The sequence below is a fragment of the Dipodomys ordii genome, unplaced genomic scaffold (genome assembly GCF_000151885.1).
Source record: "Dipodomys ordii isolate 6190 unplaced genomic scaffold, Dord_2.0 Scaffold184, whole genome shotgun sequence".
Taxonomy (NCBI): domain Eukaryota; kingdom Metazoa; phylum Chordata; class Mammalia; order Rodentia; family Heteromyidae; genus Dipodomys; species Dipodomys ordii.
In genome coordinates this window covers 701,435-718,375 of record NW_012267400.1, presented here as the reverse complement: position 1 = coordinate 718,375, position 16,941 = coordinate 701,435, and the positions used below count along the sequence as shown (strand labels likewise).

General features: G+C 54.6%; 1 protein-coding gene across 1 annotated transcript in view; it reads left to right on the top strand.

The window, feature by feature from the left end:
• Nucleotides 1–16,941, top strand: part of Cacna1a (calcium channel, voltage-dependent, P/Q type, alpha 1A subunit) — a 155,787-nt gene that overhangs the window by 70,869 nt on the left and 67,977 nt on the right. The window contains exons 10-19 of the mRNA XM_013034189.1: nucleotides 677–766; nucleotides 3,467–3,676; nucleotides 6,633–6,745; nucleotides 7,804–7,916; nucleotides 8,015–8,146; nucleotides 8,384–8,456; nucleotides 9,579–9,696; nucleotides 9,780–9,847; nucleotides 13,676–13,782; nucleotides 16,706–16,940. Coding sequence (XP_012889643.1) covers nucleotides 677–766; nucleotides 3,467–3,676; nucleotides 6,633–6,745; nucleotides 7,804–7,916; nucleotides 8,015–8,146; nucleotides 8,384–8,456; nucleotides 9,579–9,696; nucleotides 9,780–9,847; nucleotides 13,676–13,782; nucleotides 16,706–16,940 — 1,259 coding nt within the window. The remainder of the gene's footprint in view (nucleotides 1–676; nucleotides 767–3,466; nucleotides 3,677–6,632; nucleotides 6,746–7,803; nucleotides 7,917–8,014; nucleotides 8,147–8,383; nucleotides 8,457–9,578; nucleotides 9,697–9,779; nucleotides 9,848–13,675; nucleotides 13,783–16,705; nucleotide 16,941) is intronic.

The window sequence follows — 16,941 nt, the reverse complement described above, 5'->3', positions numbered from 1 at the left end:
GCTGTCCCTCAGCTCTTCAGCTCAAGGCTAGCGCTCTACCACTTGAGCCACAGCGCCACTTCTGGCTTTTTTCTTTTTGCTTATGTGGTGATGAGGAATGGAACCCAGGGCCTCATGCATGCAAGGCAAGCGCTCTACCACTGAGCCACCTTCCCAGCCCAGGCCTTGAGTTCAAGCCTCACAACTGACAAAAAAAAAAAAAAGACATAGAGAGAGCAAGAGGAGGAAGAAGAGAGAGAGAGGGAATGAGGTTGACGGGGTACATTGTACACATGTGTGTAGAATTGTGATAATGGGTTTCCCCATGTATAATCGATGTATGCTCCTAACAATAAATAAATCAAACAAAGAAAGAAACCTCTCAGCTCACCAGCTGTCAGTGGCTCCCACTGCAATCCCAGCTCCTCTGGAGGCTGAGATCCTGAGGATTGTGATCTGAGGCCAGCCCAGGCAGGAACACCCGTGAGACTCTTGTCTCCAATTAAACACCCCCAAGACCAGAAGTGGAGGTGTGGTTCAAGTGGTAGAGCGCCACCTTTGAGTGCAAAAGCTAATTAACTAATGCCCAGGACTGGAGTTCAAGCTCTAGGACTGGTGCATGTGCATGTATATGCTTGCATGCACACACGTACAAAACAAGGTAATGTCTTCTTTTCTCCTTTGTCCACTGTTGGAGCCCTGCGGAGAGCCACTATCAAGAAGAGCAAGACAGACCTGCTGAGCCCGGAGGAGGGAGAGGACCAGCTGGCTGACATTGCCTCCGTCGGTGAGTCTTCCCTCTACTGCTCGGCCCTGCACAAGAGATGGGGCGCTGGTCCTGTGGACCCCGGCTGCCCTGCATTGGGGTCTCATTCTGCTGCTCATCCTATGTGACCATCGCGGAGTAGATTCCATGTTTATACAAATAGCCAGCCTCCCCCCACCCCGCCCATCTGATTCCCATCGTGCATCAAGACCTGGTCTTGCAGGGTGCAGCACTCAGTCATGCCCACGGGCAAGTTATTAGTATTATTATTATTATCGATATTATTCGTTTGTGCTACTGTTGAGGCTTGAACTCAGGGCCTGGGAGTTGTGTCTGAGCTTTTTCATTCAAGGCTGCTGCTCTACTGCGTGAACCACAGATCCACTTGCAGCTTTTCGCTGGTTCATTGGAGATAAGAATCTTAGGGACTTTCCTGCTCAGGCTGGCTTTGAACCATGATCCTCAGACCTCAGCCTCCTGGGTAGCTGGGATTAGCTAGGATCAAAATTATTAACAGCCTTTTGCCTCCTTGTTCAAGTCTGCATTGCTGAGCCACACCCCCCACGGCTGAGCCACGCCTACCCCCAGCCACAGCCTGTTTCGGATCCACTCCTGGCTGCTAAACCATGCCCCCACCTCGGAGCCACGCCCCATTGCTAAGCCGCGCCCACCTCAGGGCTGAGCCACGCCCCTGTCACAAGCCACGCCTCCATCCCTGAGCTGTCTAGCGGAGCAGCTGGGACACCTGGCCAATGAGTGGTTTTGTTTATTTGTTTACTGGTGATTGTTGCCACGAAGGTGATGCACAGCGCCGGTACAGCTTGTAAGTCGGGAAATGCGCACATTGCTTTTTGGACCATGTCACCCCTTCCCTCGCTCTCTCATGAGTCATTTTAAACACAGCTTTTTTTCCCCTCGGGGCTGGGGAGGGGGCGAGCTGGGCGAGCTGGGCGGGGTCTCGGGTTTTCCCCGTCATCGTGATTGGTGCCTGAGAAAGTCACTTGAGAGGAAAATTTGAATTGGGCTCCGGGCGGAGGTTCTGTGGCTTCTGGCTGGGCTGGGGAGAAGTTGACCATTGTGGAGGAAGGGCGTGGCCGGGCCAAGCTGCACACTTCACGGCGGCCAGGAAGCAGAGACAGACAGACAGGCCGAGCATCCAATCTAGCTCCCCTTTTCCCCTCTCTTAGTCCACGGGAGGTCTCCCAGCCTATTGGAGGATGCTATTCTCATTCAGGGTAGGTCTTTCCCACTCCATTGGCTCTCCCACATGTCAATCATCCTGGACCTGCCCTGAGAGAGTGGGGCAGAAAGGGAAGAAGTGAATTTTCCTAACCTCCTAATGCTCCTTCAAAGCAGCCAGCTGAGTGACAAGAGGAATCGCCACACTGGGGCTGCTACAAGAAAACACCACCTATTTTCTTTAGGGTTGGAGGTGTGGCCCAACAGGTAGAGCACTTTTCCTAGCAAGAGAGTACCTGAGTTCAAACTCTAGTACTGCGCTCTTCCAAAAATAATTATTATTATTATAAGTGATAAAAAGGAAGACAAACATAAAACTGAAATCCTCTGGCACTTCTGTTTTTAAAAGCTGATGGCTTGGTCTGGGAAAGTGGCTCTTTGGTGGGCGTGTGTGGCCCCGCCCATGGGCTGTGGCTCTGTGGTGGGCGTGGCTCCGATGTGGGCGTGGCTCCGTGGCTCCACGGTTGGGGCCATGACTGCGCTGCCACTGGGTTTTGTGTCCTCAGGATATTAAAAGTCTGTTCTGGAAATTTTTTTTTTTGGGTCCGGTCGTGGGGCTTGAACTCTGGGCCTGGGCGCTGTCCCTCAGCTCTTCAGCTCAAGGCTAGCACTCTACCACTTGAGCCACAGCGCCACTTCCGGCTTTTTTCTTTTTGCTTATGTGGTACTGAGGAATCGAACCCAGGGCCTCAGGCATGCAAGGCAAGCGTTCTACCACCGAGCCACCTTCCCAGCCCCATGGAAAATTTTTTAATTTACTATAAATGTTATTAACCATAGCCACCAGGCAGAGCAGTTGATCCCTAAAATGTGCTCTCTGGCTAACCAAAACTTCATCACCTGAACACAAGCTCTCTCCTTTGCATGTTTCTCGCTCCTCCCCTCCCCTCCCTCCTCTCCCCTCCCCTCGCCTCTGTGAACACCGCTCTTCTCTTCTCTCTGTTCCTATCACTTTTCCACATGCAGCTGAGGGCGTGAAGCGTTTGTTCCTCTGTGGCTGGTCTCTTTCACTCTGCACAACGCCCTCCAGTTGTGCTCACATGTGGCAGGTGACAGAATTCCCTCCCGTTTTCAGGCAGTGTGGTATTCCACCTCATACATACAGTATGTGTGCAACCAACACCCACATAGATGCTCAGAGAATGCTTCTGAGCTGAGGGTACACGTGGCTCCTTCGTCGGTGGTCACCCCCAAAGTGAAACTCCTCCGCCTAGAGGCCTTTTAAGTACTCACGCTGCTGCTTCATGGCCTGCCCCTCTACCGGGGATCCACAACAAGGGGCGCTCCCCAGAGACATTGCAAGGGGTCAGGCCTGGCAGATAGCCTCAGCCCTCCAGTGTCCCCCCAGACTCCACGTCCACAAAGCAAAACGCCTGCTCATGATGGCTTGCTCCGGTCATGCAGCTGCTCGGGCAGTTAACAGACCCTCAGTTTCTTCACGGAACTTCCTGCGTCTAACACTGTCCGTCCTCTCCCCGACAGGGTCTCCCTTTGCCCGGGCCAGCATTAAGAGTGCCAAGGTGGAGAACTCCACCTTTTTCCACAAGAAGGAGAGGAGGATGCGCTTCTACATCCGCCGCATGGTGAAAACTCAGGCCTTCTACTGGACTGTGCTCAGCCTCGTAGCCCTCAACACGCTGTGCGTCGCGATTGTTCACTACAACCAGCCCGAGTGGCTCTCCGACTTCCTCTGTGAGTGGGAACGGCTCCCCGCCCCCCCTGCCCGACCCCTGATCTTACCCTCACGGGCTTTCTCCCGCTCCCTCCGTGCTCCCTCTGTGGTCCTCCCGGCTCCTTCCTGGGATCTGTGACGATCGTGAAATGCATGAGGCAGACGACTCTGTAAAGAAAGGAGCTTCATTTATTGAACTCTTAGCTTTGGAGAGCCAAGTGGTCTGCACAGGGCCACGTCAGATGACTGTTGGGGGGAGAGAAAGAGAGAGACTGGGATCCCCACAACTTCTGTGGAAGGCACCCCCCCTATGGCCTAAGGACCTCTCGCTAGGCTCCACCTCTTAAAAGCCCACACCACTTCTCAAAGCCTGCCAAGGATCCTTTAGGTAGACTCAAACTACATGTCTCGGCTCATCCATCTTCCCCTAGCCAGACAGCTGGAAGCTCCAACCCAATCTGGTCTTTTCAAGAAAGATCATATGGGGTGCTTACTGAAAGGGGTGGTAGGAGAGAGAGAAATATGGGGTCCTTGTGAGAGCTTGGTGGAAACAGATCTGATCTCTATGCCTGTTGGGTGTTAAAATCATTTATGATTAAGGAGTGGAGTTTCTTAGAAATGGGGGATCCCCTCCTGGGGCACCCCACCCCCCCATTGTCACTGCTCACTGTCAACCTCCCGCCTTGCTCTCCATGTGACTGTGCCTCCTTCCTGTTTCCCTTTCTGGCCCTTCTGGCTTTCCTTATGTTGGAGACTCAGTCTTAGATTATCTTCTCCCTACCCCCAAGGAAGACCATCTGAACCATCTATGGGTGCCAGCACCCCCAAAGGCTTTGCTCTCTGGACCCGTTCCCCAATTTCAGGAATCACCATGAGATAGCCAGAAAATTGAGGGACAGTTGTGAGGAGTAAGGAGAAGTATGTCAAGCAGGGGAGACTTCCCAGTGGATCTTCAAAAGTAAAGAGCTCCGAGAAATCAACAAGAGGAGCAGTTGGCAGACAGGGAGGCAAACGGACAGCTCGGCTTTGGTTTCTGAGCCTGCAGTCACTGCTTGTTGCTTCCTCTTGAATCTGATCATTCATCTGTCTCCTGATGTCTTCCCGACCTGGTTCAGAGCTGACCTAGGCCATAATCATGTCTTTAACCTAGAAAGGCCTCAAGAGTCTTGTCTCCTTAGAACCCTGATTACTCCAGGCCTGTTGGCTGCCACCCCCATTCCAGACGCCTCTCAGGGACCAGATCTCCTTCGGGGCCTCTTGTCCTACTTCCAACCTCGGTAATTGAATTTCGTCCCTTTGGAGAGCCTCTTATAAATGAGGACTCGACTTCCTGTTACAACAGTCTTCTGATTGGCTATTTTTAATCTCCTAATTTGCTCCTCACTAATCACCTTGCAGTCTGGCCTGATTTAGGAATAAAGGTTGGTACTTCTTTCTGGGAACTTTTGTGTCTGTAAAGATCATTTGGTTGGTCCCCATTTGTCAACTGAGAAAACTGAGAGGTGAAATAACTTGTTGGGAGGTTACACAGCTTGAAAGTGATGAAGCCAAGATTTGAACCCAGGCAGTTGAAGACCAGAATCTAAATTGGGTGTGAGAACAGATCTCTCCTCTGGGTACCAGGGGACCCTAAATTGTCAATGGCTTCCCTGCCCCTAACCCAATCATGTGAACCTGAGTAAGTCATTACCCATTGATCGTGCATTGATTGGCCATGTCTTCAAATATTAGACACTCATTTCTTTTATGTGCTGTTTAAAATAAGAAAGCAGCCAGGCGCCAGTGGCTCACGCCTGTCAACCTAGCTACTCAGGAGGCTGAGATCTGAGGATCGAGGTTCAAAGCCAGCCTGGGTAGAAGTGACTGAGAGACTCATCTCCAATTAACTACCCCCCAAAAAATCCTGAAGTGAAGCTTTGAGCCAGAAAGCCAAGGGAGCGCACAAGGCCCTGAATTCAATCCCTAGTACCAACATTTCAATAGTAAGTTTTTAAAAAGGTAAAGCATTCTGATTTTAAGATGGACCCAAAAGACCTACCAGGTAAAGTGGAAGCTCCAGTGTTGACAGTCAGTCTGAATCATTTCTTCAAAGATCTACTGAAGTCTCTTCATCACTGCCTAAGTTGGCCAGCACCACTTTAAGGCAAGAGCATTACCTCTGAGCTACGCCCCTAGTGCCAAGCCCCGCCCCTGCCACTAAGCCACGCCCTCACCACAAAGTCACACCCCCAGCCCAGTTTTTTTTGTATAGGAGCCACCAGTCAACACAATATCTATGTCCCTCTCAGTAGCTTATATCCAGCTTTCTTTTTCTCTGTCTCTCTGTCTCTCTCTCCCTCTCTTTCTTTTTACCAGTCTTGGGGCTTGAACTCAGTGCCTGGACGCTGTCCCTGAGCTCCTTGTTCCTCAAACCTAGCACTCTCCTCCTTGAGCCACAGCACCACTTCCGGCTTTTTTCTGTGATTAATTGGAAATAAGGGTCTCACAAACTTTCCTGCCCAGGCTGGCTTCAAACCATGATCCTCAGACCTCCATCTCCTGACAGGCGTGAGCCACTGGCTCCCAGCCATCCAACCTTCTTCAGACCAGGGAAAGAACTAAGTGATGGAGACCGGCTGAACTTTCTCTTCTTCTAAGACAGCTCTGAGCCAGGCCTGGTGGCTCATGCCTGTAATCTCGGCACTGGGGAGACAGAGGTAGCAGGATGGAGAGTTGGCACTCCAGCCTCAGTTACATAGTCGAACCCTGTCTCAGAAAACAAGACTGGCTGCCTGTGGGTGCTGGCTGGCTGGCGAGATGGTGGGTCGCTGCTCGTCGTTTCCCACAACAGGGGAAACTGAGGCCCTCTGGGCCAAGGTGTCCTTTGCACCATTCTATTTCTCCCTGGCTACCAGGCCGAGGACAGAAGCATTGCCACCTTGAAGCGCTACCCCCAATACATCTAACCTCCTTCCGTTTCCTCCTTCTTTCCTCTAGACTATGCAGAATTCATTTTCTTAGGACTCTTTATGTCCGAAATGTTTATAAAAATGTACGGGCTTGGGACGCGGCCTTATTTCCATTCGTCCTTCAACTGCTTTGACTGTGGGGTAAGTGCACGATTTCTGTTGAGATTGTTCTCCAGATTTCATCACGGGGGGGGGGGGGAGCAGTAAGGAGAGAGGTAGTCTGGGCGTGGTCAGGCATTCCTATAATCCCAGCACTCCGGAGATCGAGGTAGGGGGATGGAGAATTCCAAGCGATCACTGGCTACATAGGGAGATCCAGCGTCCACAAAAGAAAGAAGGAACTGGAGGAGGAAGAGGATGGGGGTGTCACCTGGATAGGACAGACGGAGAGGGGAGGGAGGAGGCCTCGGGTCGCTCAGCCCCTTCTCTGAAAGCAGAGGTGCTGCTCCAGCCATCCTGTTCCTTTACTCTCAGATATGCTGACTCTCTTTTTTTGGGGGGGGGGGATTGGGGGGTTGAGTTGGTTTGGTTTAGGGATTTGGTGGGGAAGGAGGGGGTCCTTTTGTGATTTCCTTTCTTGCAATGCAAAAAACCCAGGGCCCCCTCACATGTTAGTGAACACTCAACCACGGAGCCACGCCCCTACTGCTGAGCCACGCCCTGCCAGCGACACTCCTCCCGCACTGCTCAGTCAGGCGGCGAGGGCTGCGCCACGCCCCACCCTTAGCCACGCCCCACCCTTCGCCACGCCCCTATGGCTTAGTCCCATCCCCTATAGCTGAGCCCATCCCTACCACTTAGCCCCACCCTTGCCACGTAGTTCCACCCTTACCAGTTAGCTCCGCCCCGTGGCGGAGCCACGCTTACCACTGAACCCTGCCGTTTAGCTGCACCCCTGCCACTTAACCCCGCCCCTGCTGTTTAGCCAGGGCCAGTGCTAAGCCACGCCCTGCCATTTAGCTCCACCCCTAGCACTGAGCCATGTGGTTGTATCATAGCCTGCCACGAAGCCCCGCCCCTGCACCTTAGCTCCACCCCCACGTGCTTCACTCCACCCCCACCCCACCCCCCACATCCTATTTCTTTGCATAGTGGCTTTCCATAAGAGAAACATCCGGAGACGCTGCCAGGGGATGTGTGACGTACAGGGGTCCCCCGAATCCCCCAAACCTGACGCTCCCCCTTCTCTGCACCCGCAGGTCATCATCGGCAGCATCTTCGAGGTCATCTGGGCAGTCATCAAGCCGGGGACGTCCTTCGGGATCAGCGTGTTACGAGCTCTCAGGTTATTGCGCATTTTCAAAGTCACAAAGTGAGTTGTGGGGTTCCTGGACGGAATCGGGGGCCAGCTGGACTCGGCTCCCCCTGCCCGGCCTGACCACCCCTCTCCCCTCCCTGCCCCATCGGCAGGTACTGGGCGTCTCTCAGAAACCTCGTGGTGTCTCTTCTGAACTCCATGAAATCTATCATCAGTCTCTTGTTCCTCCTCTTCCTCTTCATCGTCGTCTTCGCCCTCTTGGGAATGCAACTCTTTGGTGGCCAGTAAGTCCCGCCCAGAACCTCCAATGTCCCTTTCCCTGGAGTCTAGACCAGGGCACCCCCGCCAGCATCCCTCCTAGCCGGGGGGCAGTGGTTTGGATGGATGGGGCCCTGGGTACCACTTGCCCGGCCTTCCTGCGAGCAGAGAGGCTGGCGGCGTTGCTATGGAGACGGGATGCAGAGCCGAGTCCTGGGAGCAGCTGGGGGCAGGCTCACGTGACATGCGTCCTACCTCCACAGATTTAACTTCGATGATGGGACTCCCCCCACCAACTTTGACACCTTCCCGGCGGCCATCATGACAGTGTTTCAGGTAGGACCTTCCCCCAGTCCTGTGGGCAAGCACCCCTCCCGCCTCCAAAACCAGCGCACCTGCTTACACCTGAGGGGTCGGTCCAGCTCCTGCTCCCTCCTCCACTTTCCCCCTGACATTTTAGAATGCAGATTTGTTACAGTCGCCTCAGATAAGCCAGTGGAACAGACGTGTGCCCGTGAAAAGAAACAGCTCATGCCAGGGGTGGTAGCATACACGTGTAATCCCAGCTCCTCCAGAGGCAGGGCTGGAGGATCCTCACCTGAGGCACAAAGCTAGTGAGACCCTAATCTACAAAACCATGAAACCAAAGAGGGCTGGAGGTCATCACCAAGCAGGAGAGCACCTGCCTGCCAAGTACAAGACCCTGAGTTCAAATCCCATTGCCAGAAAGTCAAGAGGAAACAAAAAATAAGCGACAGACATGATTCATACACCTACCTATCTCCAAGTGGAAAGTCACCTGACTTCACATTCCAGCGGGAAGGGACCCCCGAGCTTTGAGGGAGAATCGTCAAGTGTGGAGTTCTGACCAAGCAGTAATCCTCAAGATTCCGAGTGGCTGAGATTACAGGCGTGAGCCACTGCTCCTGCCTGGCTGGCTTTTGTGTTTCGGTGTTTGGGGTGGTTTCTTTTCTTCCTTCCTTTCTTTTTCTCTCTTTTTGAGACAGGGTCCCACTATTGCAGCCCAATCTGACCTCCAGCTCAAAACTCCTGCCCTCGCCTCCTGTGTGCTGGGATTACAGGCGTGTACCGCCATGCCTGGCGCTCGCTTCTTAGGGCACTAGTCCTGAGTTCGCACTTCCACAATGACTTTGATGGGGACACCAGAGAGATGATAGTATAGGACACCCCTTCCCCCCACAGACAACAAAGTCCCCCCTTATCTCCTGAGGGGAGCAAAGCCCCCCCTTATCTCCTGAGGGGAGCAAAGCCCCCTCTTATCTCCTGAGGGGAGGGGGGTGGGGCAAAGATGGAAGCGTGGGCATGGCTGGTACCATTGACTGGGGGGGGATGGGCATGGGAAGGCTGGAGCCCCACCCCCGCCCCTCCTTCCCGGGGGAGGGCGGGCTGCCAGCTGAGAGGGGGTCGGCTGTGTGTCTCTCCCTGCCCCTGTTTCAGATCCTGACCGGGGAGGACTGGAACGAGGTGATGTATGACGGGATCAAGTCTCAGGGCGGGGTGCAGGGGGGCATGGTCTTCTCCATCTACTTCATCGTCCTCACTCTCTTCGGAAACTGTATCCTTCGCCATGGGGGGGGGAGCCGGGGCCCCTCCCCCGCCGCCCTTCCTGGCTGCTTTCCCTGACTCTGGCGCGCGCAGACACCCTCCTCAATGTTTTCTTGGCCATCGCTGTGGACAACCTGGCCAACGCCCAGGAGCTCACCAAGGTGCAGGCCACGGGAGAACGCGGGCCAGGAGGGGGGCTGGGGACAAGAGGGCGGCCTCCACAGACAGCAGCAGGCCAGAAGAGAGCACAGGGGCGGAGGGGCGGAGCCGGCCTAGCACGCGGCCTCCTGGAAGGTCTTAGCCACCAAAACCTGTCTTGTGAGCCAGGTGTGGTGGTGCACGCCTGTACTACCAGCACTCAGGAGGCTGAAGCAGGAAGGTCATGAGTTGGAAGCCAGTTTGGGCTACGTAGCAAGGCAGAAAAGTAATTAGTAATAATAATAACAACTCCAGAGGAAAAAAATATGATCGTCCAGCCAGGCACTGGTGGCTCACGCCTGAGATCTGAGGATTGAGATTCAAAGCAGCCCCAGGCAGAACCGTCCATGAGACTCTGATTGCCAGTGAACCACCAGAAACCCGCAAGTGGTGCTGTGGCTTCAAGTGGTAGAGCGCCAGTGTTGAACAAAAAGAGCTCGGGGACAGCACCTAGGCCCCAGGTTCAAGCCCCATGACGGGGGGGGGGGGGCAGGACTCCCAAGCCATGAGACAGGGAGTTACAGTCAGCCCCACTGCACAGCTGGGGAAACTGAGGCCCAGGGTAGTTGAGTGACTTTGCCACGTGAGTGGAGAGTAAGAGAACAGGCCTGGAATCCGGCAAAGAGCAGAGGAGGCTTGGGGAGCACGGAGAAAAGGCATTCAGGTGAGATGGGGAAGGAGGGCGGTGTTGGGGGCGCGGCAGCTTCAGGAGCATCTTGGGAATCTACCCCAGTTGGCTTGTGGGAACTCAGAGAACAGAAAAACAGGGTTTCCCTCCGGCTCTGGCACCTGGGGCGCTGAGGAGCCTGAGGCCCTGCCAGCCGTCCATCTGCCAGTCCCAGCAGGAGGGAGCGACAAGTTCCAGGCCACACATCCGCCCTGGGGCGGGGGGAGCAGAAGTTTCATCCGGTCCACCGTGGAGCTGCCTTGTGCTCACAGAGGGAGCAGGGGGCTGCTCTCCCTGGGAACTTGTCCTTTTCTGAGAGCCCAGAGAGCGACCATCAGGACCCACATTGCCCAGCCCTGCCCTGCCAGGCACCTCGTGCCTGCTATATGCATAGATTGAGCACCTACTGTATGCAGATCTTTGATCTCCAAGCCAGAGAGCCATCACCCCACAGAACAACTGTCCACTCAGCTGGGGGCTCAAGCTGAAAGCCACATGAGAGCTCAGATTATTATTATTATTGGTAAAAAATACTCTGCTTATCAGAGGGCCCTAAGCCCCAAAGAGAAAGTTCCAAGTATGAGGAAAAGGAGGCTCAGAGGAGTTAAGACTAGCCCAAAGTCACATGGCAATAAGGACTGTGAATCAGATGTTGGAACACAATAACAAGTCCTGGCTGGGAAGTTCAGAGCTCTCAAGTACTGTGTCCTGAGCAGCTGAAAGTGGAATGAATGCCATGCCACACGGAGGAGCAGATTTGGGGGTACAGTCTTGTTTGGGGGAGGGAAGAAGGGCTAGGACTCCATATTGCAAAATGTCTCGGCAGCAGATTGTCCAAGTGGGATTAGGGTGGTGAGAGGTGTGGAGCGTGGGGGGGGGGTGACTGGCAGCCTCCAGGTGGTCAGGAAAATATGGTCTCTGGTCCCCAGAGATTCCTCACCCACCCTCTTGGGGACAATCATCCTCCAGCCCCCCCCCCCCCACGCAGTGCCCTTTCTGAGTGGTTAGGTTTGGTTTTTTGGCCATTTCTTTCTCGGTTTTTTTCCCCCCTTTGCTTTTCTTTTGTTGGCTTTTCTGTTTAACCATGAGGCCCTGCAGACGGCTCGAAGAAACAGGATTTAAAGTCCAAAGCCATCTTTTTCTATATGTATTTTTGGAAAACATCTTCCCTTTCCCTTCCTTCTCTCCAAGCACAGCACCCTGTGCCCCCCCTTTCTCCTCTTCCCATGGGGAGGGGGCTGAGAGTATCGATTTTTCTCCTCGTTTCCCCCTCTGGGAGCTGTTGGGGAAAAAAAAGAGCTGGGGCCAGCAGATTGTGTGTGGAGGAGTCCGTGTCCGGGGGGAGTTGGTTTAAGGATTTTTAGACAGCTCAGAAAGTACAGAAGAAAGTGTGACTGGGCGCTGGTGGCTCACGCCTGTAGTCCCAGCTATGCAGGAGGCTGAGATCTGAGGATCACAGTTCAAAGCCAGCCTGGACAAAAAAGTCTGTGAGACTTATCTCCAGTGAACCACCAGAAAACTGGTGCTGTGGCTCAAGTGATAGAGCACTAGTGTTGAGCAAAAGAGCTCAGGGACAGCCCCCAGGCCCTGAGTTCAAGTCCCACAACTGACAAGAAGGAGGAGGAGGAGGAAGGAAGGAGGAGGAGGAGAGGGAGGAGGAGGAGAGGAAGAAGTTGTTGTTGATAATCTGGTGGCTCACACCTGTAATCCTAGTTACACTGGAGGCCGAGATCTGAGGATCATGTTTGGAAGCCAGCAGGAAATTTTGTGAGACTTTTTTTGTTTTGTTTTTTGGGGTCTGGTCGTGGGGTCTGAACTCTGGGCCTGGGCGCTGTCCCTCAGCTCTTCAGCTCAAGGCTAGCGCTCTACCTCTTGAGCCACAGCACCACTTCTGGCTTTTTTCTTTTTGCTTATGTGGTGCTGAGGAATCAAACCCAGGGCCTCATGCATGCAAGGCAAGCGTCTACCACTGAGCCACCTTCCCAGCCCCTGTGAGACTCTTCGGTGAACCACCAAAAAAAAACAAAGGAGCTGTGGCCCAAGTGGTAGAGCACCTTGAGCAAAAAAAAAAAAATCTAAGCAAGAGCACTGGGTGCGAGTCCTGGCGTGAGCACATAGAAAGGAAGAAGGACATCGGGGAGTGTGCTCCATGGAAGAACACTTGCTTAGCATTTCTTCAAAAGGCCTGGGTTTATCCCCAGCACTGAAAAAAAAAATGAATTAATCTTTGCCCTCTGACTTATTTCTGGCTGTGCATAAAGTAAGGTCAATAATAAGCCAGGTGTGGTGACAAATCCCAGCACTTGAGAGGCTGAGGCAAGAAGACCAGAAGTTCTTGGCTAGCTTGCGCTGGAACTGAGACCCTGTATCTAAAAATTAAAAACACCCTGGGGCAGTGGCTCACACCTCTGGGTCTGGGCAGTGTCCCTCAGCATTTCAGCTCAAGGCAAGTGCTCTACCACTTGAGCCACAACATGACTTCTGGTTTTCTGGTGGTTCATTGGAGATCTCTCATGGAGCTTCCTGCCAGAGCTGGCTTTGAACCGTGATCCTCAGGTCTCAGCCTCCTGAGTAGCTAGGATGACAGGCGTGAGGCCCTGGCGTTGGGGGAAAAATGCTAATTTATTATTATTATTATTGGTCGTGGGGCCTGAACTCTGGGCCTGGGCGCTGTCCCTCAGTGCTTCAGCTCAAGGTGAGCGCTCTACCACTTGAGCTACAGCCCAACTTCCTCGAGGCTTCATCTTAATAGAAAAATCTGGGTGTGGCGCCACACATCCCAGCTAGAGTGGGCAGTGTAAAATAGGCGGATCGCAGTGAGGGGTAAGGTGGGGGGATAATAAGATCCTATTTTCAAAATAAGCAGTGCAACAGTGGGATGGGGTGTGGCTCCAACGGCCTCACACCTGCTCAGCAAGAGGGAAGCCCTGAGTTCGAGTCCCAGGACTGCCCAAAACCACAAGAAGAGGGCTTGTCCTGGGCTGGAGCGCAGGCCTGGACAGCGAGGGTCATCATACACCCCATCCCCGGCCGCTGCCAGCACCAGATGTCCCCCCAAGGCCAGCAGCAGTGTGGGAGCCGGGACCCCCCAGGGCAGTGTGAACTGGGGTCCCTGTCCTTCTAGGACGAGCAAGAGGAGGAGGAGGCAGCCAACCAGAAGCTCGCCCTGCAGAAAGCCAAGGAGGTGGCGGAAGTGAGTCCCCTGTCTGCAGCCAACATGTCCATAGCTGTGTAAGTGGGGGACGGGGCAGGGGGGCCGCCCAACCTCGCAGCCCTGGCAAGAGACGCCCCCCCACCACTCACCCATTTCTCCAACCACTGGGGCTTGTCTGCGCCGTGAGAAACAGTGGCCGGGGTTAGAGGCCGGACGCAGTTGGTAGAGCACTAGCTAAGCAGGTACCGAGTTGGAGTCCAAAGGAAAAAATAGAAAAAAGTGGTAGATAGGGCTTGGGGCTTGGCTCAGTAGTGGGGGCGTGGCCTGCCTGCGAGGGCGTGGCTCCCCATTGGGCGTGGCATAGCTGTGGAAGGTTGCTCGTTGTGTGGGTGTGGCTAATCTTAGGGGCGTGGCACGGCCTCTGGGTGTGGCCTAGATGTCGGAGGTGGGCTCAGTAGTGTGGGTGTGGCTAATCTTAGGGGCGTGGCTCAGCATCAAGAAGCAAAGGCTCACTTGGTAGTGTACCTGCCTAGCAAGCATGAGGCCCTGAGTTCAAACCCCAATACCAGCAAAAGAAAAACAAGAAGTCCTACCATTTTGTAGCTATTTGAGTCAGGGAGAGGGAAATGATAAATGAGATAAGAAAATGTGCCAGGTGCCGGCAGCTCACACCTGTCATCCTAGCTTCCCAGGAGGGTGGGATCTGAGGATCATGGTTCAAAGCCAGCCCCAGCAGGAAAGTCCATGAGACTCTTATCTCCAATGAACCACCAGAAAACCAGAAGTGGCGCTGTGGCTCAAGTGGTAGAGCGCTAGCCTTGAACTGAGGGACAGCGCCCAGGCCCAGAGTTCAAGCCCCACCACCGACCAAAAAGAAAAGAAAGTATCATACATACTATCTTTCTGTCAGAAAGGAATTGAACCGCAGAGAAAAATAAAACTGAGAAGGAGAGCAGGGGATGCTGGGAGTGGAGAGAGCTGTGATTTTTGAGGGTCTGGAGAGGAGCTGGTGATGGAACCCAGGGTCTCATGCACCCTAGCCTAGGGAAATGCTCCATTTCTGAGCTAACCCCACGAGTTGGGGTTTTAAATGCATTAGAGAAGGCCTTATTTAGAAGATGGTAAGACTTAAAGGAAGTGGCGCTGTGGCTCAAGTGGTAGAGCACTAGCTTTGAGCTGTAGAGCTCAGGGACAGAGCCCAGGCCCAGAGTTCAAGCCCCACAACTGGTAAAATAGCAGCAGCAGCAGCAGCAAGGTAAGACTTAGAGAAGAGGAGGAAGAAACCATGGGGGCTACGGGGCTAACAAAACAGCACATGGGGGCTGGGGAGGCGGCTCAGTGGTAGAGCTGAAGAGCTGAGGGACAGCGCCCAGGCCCAGAGTTCAGGCCCCACGAACAGACCAAAAAAAAAAAAAAAACCAGCATATGTAAAGGCCCTGAGGTAGGAAGTAGGTTTTGGGACCAAGAAAGGGTAGCTGCAGGAGCATAAGCAGAAAGGGGAGATGAAGGCAGGGAGGTGACAAACAGCTTAGGCAAATTCCTGGTGCCAAAAGGGGAAAATTTGGGGGTTTTGTTACGTTAGGTGGGAACCATAGAGGTTCTTGAGGTTAGAGACTGGCTCGGGTGCTCGCAGGGGCTGGTAGTGGATCCCGGGAGAACTGCTGGAGACTGATCCCTGGGGAAGAGATGACCCACCTGAGCTGTCACACAGGCCTGGGCGGGGCGGGGCTGGGGCCAGCCTCTCAGAGGCTGGGAGACCCTGCCCACCAAAGCCAGCTTCTTTAAAAAATAATAAAAAAAAAATAATTCTTAGCAAGGATTTTATTTTTGGGGGCGGGGGTCCAGTCATGGGGCCTGAACTCTGGGCCTGGGCGCTGTCCCTCAGCTCTTCAGCTCAAGGCTAGCGCTCTACCACTTGAGCCACAGCGCCACTTCTGGCTTTTTTCTTTTTGCTTATGTGGTGCTGAGGAATTGAACCCAGGGCCTCATGCATGCAAGGCAAGCGCTCTACCACTGAGCTACCTTCATATAAATATATAGATCATATACATACATATATCTAATGTATACATATTATATGTGTGTGTGTGTGTCTATATATTTCTGTGGTGCTGAGGATGGAACCCAGGACCTCCTGGCTTGCTTTCTACATCTGAGCCACTCCCCAACCACTGAGCCATGCCCCTGCCCAGAGCCACATCCATGACACTGTGACTCCTCTACCACTAAGCTCTGCCCCTGCCCAGAAGGGAGAGCACTGAGGTCACTTACCTAGGCTAAGACGCCTCTGAGGTTGGTAGGTGTCCACCAGGCTGGGTTTGGGAGCCCACTTAGGCTGAGACGTCACCCAGGTGAGACCACCAGTGGCCGATGCCCGTGGCTAGGTGCGTTGGTGAGGCAGGGGGAAAGCCCCAAGCCAAGCCAGGTTGAACAGGTAGGCACAGGTGTGTGTGCAGGTGGGCACACAGGTAGGTGCAGGTGGGCGTGCATGTGGGTAAGATGGGTGCGTTGGTGGTATACAGGCGGGCGCGCAGGTAGGAGCGGGTGTGTGTGGGCGCGCTGGTGGGAGTAGGTGGGCGCGCAGGTGGATGCGTGTGGGCGCGCAGGTGGAAGCAGGTGGGTGCGTGTGGGCGCGTGTGGGCGCGCTGGTGGAAGCAGGTGGGTGCGTGTGGGCGCGCTGGTGGAAGCAGGTGGGTGCGTGTGGGCGCGCTGGTGGAAGCAGGTGGGCGCGCAGGTGGGTGCGTGTGGGCGCGCTGGTGGAAGCAGGTGGACGCGCAGGTGGATGCGTGTGGGCGCGCTGGTGGGAGCAGGTGGGTTCACAGGTGGATGCGTGTGGGCACGCAGGTGGACACGCAGGTGGGTGCGTGTGGGCGCGCTGGTGGAAGCAGGTGGGCGCGCAGGTGGATGCGTGTGGGCGTGCAGGTGGACGCGCAGGTGGGTGCGTGTGGGCGCGCAGGTGGGCGCGCTGGTGGGCTGGGCTGCAGCGGCGGGCTGTTGCAGGAAGGAGCAGCAGCGGAACCAGAAGGCGGCCAAGTCGGTGTGGGAGCAGCGCACGAGCGAGATGCGCAAGCACAACCTGCTGGCGAGCCGCGAGGCGCTCTACCCCGAGCTGGCGGCCGACGAGCGCTGGAAGGCCACGTACGCGCGCCACCTGCGGCCCGACGTGAAGACGCACCTGGACCGGCCGCTCGTGGTGGACCCGCAGGAGAACCGCAACAACAACACCAACAAGAGCC